This window comes from Acanthisitta chloris, unplaced genomic scaffold, assembly GCF_000695815.1.
Source record: "Acanthisitta chloris isolate BGI_N310 unplaced genomic scaffold, ASM69581v1 scaffold38451, whole genome shotgun sequence".
NCBI classification, from domain to species: Eukaryota; Metazoa; Chordata; class Aves; order Passeriformes; family Acanthisittidae; genus Acanthisitta; species Acanthisitta chloris.
This window is the reverse complement of record NW_008656157.1, coordinates 16,286-20,278: the sequence shown is the minus strand read 5'-3', so window position 1 is coordinate 20,278 and position 3,993 is coordinate 16,286. Positions and strand designations below refer to the sequence as shown.

The following is a 3,993-nucleotide window of genomic DNA, read 5'->3' as shown; positions in this document are numbered from 1 at the left end:
CCTCTCGCCCGGCCCCAGCGTCTGGGGCGATCCCTCCTCTTTCTGGGCTCTCCATGCAGAGTGTGCATCACCCCCCGGGTCAGCGTAGGGTGTGGATTGTGCTCACGGTGTTGGCATTTATAACGCTCCTTTTTTTTTTTTTCCTGTCTTATTAATTGAGGGGTTTCTTTAAAAGAACAGGACTTGTCTGTTTTTGTGGAATGGGTTGAGGGGGCTTAGGGTAGCGTTTAAAATGGGGTCGGTTTAGATATTGGTAGAGTTGTATCAGAGATGGGTGAGAATCATAGACTGGTTGGGGTTGGAGGGACCTTAAAGCTCATCCAGTTCCACCCCCTGCCATGGGTAGGGACACCTTATCATAGAACATCCAACCCAACCTGGCCTGGAACACTCCCAGGGATGGAGCAGCCACAATGTCCTCTAGAGGAGCTGGAAAAGCTCCCCTGGCTCCTCTTCTCTTCATTTTTCCTTTTTCCTTTTCATTTTTCCTTTATTTTTGCTATTCTCTGACCTGTTCCCTTGTGCCCTCTGCAGGACTCGTACCGCAAGCAGGTAGTGATCGATGGTGAGACTTGTCTGCTGGACATCCACTCCCAGGGATGGAGCAGCCACAATGTCCTCTAGAGGAGCTGGAAAAGCTCCCCTGGCTCCTCTTCTCTTCATTTTTCCTTTTTCCTTTTCATTTTTCCTTTATTTTTGCTATTCTCTGACCTGTTCCCTTGTGCCCTCTGCAGGACTCGTACCGCAAGCAGGTAGTGATCGATGGTGAGACTTGTCTGCTGGACATCCTGGACACAGCAGGGCAGGAGGAGTACAGTGCCATGAGGGACCAGTACATGAGGACTGGGGAGGGATTCCTCTGTGTCTTTGCCATTAACAACAGCAAATCCTTCGCTGATATCAACCTTTACAGGTACCAGCTAGGGCTGCACCTGGGAGGGGAGGGAACAGTGGGAGAGGCACCAGATCTGTTGGCTGAAGTGAAGCAATGAAGTGACTCAGTGAAGACTAAACAACAGACAAATATTTTCAGTCTGGTTAGTGTTTTGTGTCAATACATAGAATCTAAGAATGGTTTGGGTTGGAAGGAACATAAAGCTTATGCAGTCCCATCCCTTGCCTTGGGCAGGGACACTTCCCACCAGCCCAGTTTGCTCCAAGCCCATCCAACCTGGCCTGGAACACTCCCAGGGATGGAACAGCCACAGCTTCTCTGGGCAGCCTGTGCCAATGCCTCAGCATCCTCTTTAGTCAATTAGTAATGAGACAGTTTTGGGGTTGTTACATTGATCATTAATCATATCATTAGTGCGTATAAATATCTCCAAGGTGTGTCAGGATAGTACCAGACTCTGGTTAGTGGTGCTCAGCAACAGGATAAGGAGTCATGGCCATAAACTAAAGCACAAGAAGTTCCACCTCAACCTGAGGAAGAGCTTCCCTTCATGGAGGTGGCAGAGCACTGGAACAGGTGCCCAGAGAGGACATGGGGTCAAACCCACCTGGACACATCCCTGTGTCACCTGGTCTGGGTGATCCTGCCCTGGCAGGAATTGGACTAGATGACCTCCAGAGGTCCTTTCCAACCCTAACTGTTCTGTGACTGTGAACTGGATGATATTTAGAGTGTACAGAACATGCTCCCCAAGGAAATGGGTGAGAAAAACACGGTGGAGTTATACATGCACCAGAAAATGAAGTGTACAAATTCTTGGCTCTCCTGCTATAGGTTGAATCCCTGAGGTCCTGTCCAGCTGTAATGTATATTTCTGTAGCACAAGGTGGTTTGAAGAATGAATGAAAACAGCTTTTATATTTAGGAAATAGTTCCTAATGTTGTTCAATTTGTCTTTCGGAAGAGAACAGATCAAGAGAGTGAAAGATTCGGATGATGTGCCCATGGTGCTAGTTGGGAACAAGTGTGATCTGCCCACAAGAACAGTAGACACAAAACAGGCACAAGAACTAGCAAAGAGCTATGGGATTCCCTTCATAGAGACCTCTGCAAAAACGAGACAGGTGAGATCCTCCTGCTCTGACTCCTTCCTGCTGCAAAAGAAGACATATTCTTATCTACATTTTCTTACCTACAGGAATAAGTATTTTTAATCTTTTTACAGCTTTTAGCTTTTATTTCCCCACTCACTTGGAGCTCAGAAGAGTTTTGTGTTTCTCACAGTTTACAAAGCACTTCAGACTTGTACTGATTTCCTTTCAAGTGGGTCAAGAAGAGCAGCAGAGCTTCACCTGCTCCTGCTGAGCAGTGTCAGACACTGCAGTCAGTCATCCCAGACCTGTTGAGTTTTCTTGGCTTCTTAATGAAAGTCAATTAGAAGATTAATTTGCAGACAGAATTCCCCAGACTGGACTAATGGGCTTCTCCAGAGCTGCCTTGAGCACGTGGCTCCATCCAGGCAGGCTGTGCTCTGCCTGGAGCAGGGGGATGAAGCAGGAAAGGTGCAAAGAATCTAAAGAATTAGGTTCTAAGAAGTAGCTTTTCCTGCATGGAACTTCCCTGCACTTAGAGTTTTCCATGATTCTTCTCATGGCTGTTAACTCTGTGTTTGCCCCAGGAGGAGTCAGGAGTGTAAGGGCAGAGTCTGGGACAGAAGTGAGTGTCTCATCCTCTTAGGAGCCATGGGATAAGTTGGCTCCTGCTCTTCCTGTAGAATTGGCTTTCAAGTACATTAAGGGGTTCTGGGATGGAAAGATCAGTAATTTCCAAAGCTTCTGGAAAGAAAATACTTAACCTGGCCTGTTTGCATTCAGGGTGTGGAAGATGCTTTTTACACACTGGTGAGAGAGATCCGACAGTACCGGATGAAAAAGCTCAACAGCAGTGAGGATGGGAACCAAGGCTGCATGGGATTGTCCTGTGCTGTGATGTGAAAAGGTGAGCTGGGATTTGTCTCCATTGGCTTCTTGTCTGTTTGCCTTTCAGTAACTGATGAGCACAGAAACACTAGTTGCTGTAGGTGGTTTTTTTCATCTACTAAACAACCAGAGATTTGGAGCCTGCAATGAGTTACTTCTCAAAAGAAAAAATCCCCTCAAAATTGATGGCAAAGCCTAAGAAAAGGAGATTTCGTTCACATCACCCTTTTGGTTGGCATGTGGGTGGATGGAATGAGGTTTTATGTCCCTTCCAACCCAAAGCATTCCATGATTCATTGCTTGGCACTGAATTCAGCTGTGGGATTTTCTGTGTCATTCCTGTCGGTGTTTCTTTCCTTTGGGAAACTGTTTTGGACACTGTGTGATTTCTGTGTGCACACAAGAAACACCTGAACTAGAAAGGAGTGTGCACAGTTCTGCAGTCACCAGGTGCTGCTGACTGACTCCTGCACAGCTTCCCTCCAGCTATGTTCCTCTGGATCCTGCTCTGTTCCAGGCTTGACCAAATAACCTGGTGCAGGTGATGGAATTTGAGTTCCAACCGAGTGAAACTCCTTTCAGTGTCCCCTGAGAGATGTTGCTTGCTGGAAAAACAGACAAGACCAGTTCAGGACTTGCACTGCTGCAGGGTTGCACTGCACATCCATCCCAGAGTTGGACAGCAGCTAATTAGGTGCTAATTGGAGATGCCTTTCTGTTCCAGATGCCAAGCAAACATGGTTCAGGTGCAGCTGCTGGACGAGTCTCGATGCTCCTGTGCTGCATCTCATGCTGATGCCCTGCAGTGTTTTGGTGCCAGTGAGAGACTCTTGGCACCAGTTAATTAGCACAAGGTCCTTTCCCGTGCTCCATCTGAAGAGAACATCCATGGCATCTACCTCCCTGCTCAGCTCACGGAGCAGCAGCATCTCTGGATGTACTGGGATTCTTTTCTCACTGTGTTACCTGGGTTTGTTCAAGAAGAAAACCAGTCACAAAAGTGAACTATAGAGACTAAATGCTGTGAAAAAGATGACACTTTACCTCTAGAGTAAAAGCTAGAAGTGCTGTGTGTCCCCTGTCTGTTGGATTCCGTGCAGTGCTGTCAGAGGAGTGGCA

At 47.2% G+C, this 3,993-nt stretch overlaps 1 protein-coding gene across 1 annotated transcript; it reads left to right on the top strand.

Annotated features, from left to right (window-relative positions):
* Positions 1-534: 534 nt before the first annotated feature.
* On the top strand, positions 535-3,993 carry LOC103811226 (GTPase NRas; the record flags this gene model as incomplete). Its single annotated transcript, XM_009084182.1, has 5 exons — positions 535-552; positions 735-913; positions 1,860-2,019; positions 2,770-2,893; positions 3,599-3,993. Coding segments are annotated over 4 exons (477 nt in total), but the record flags the coding sequence as incomplete, so codon positions are not given.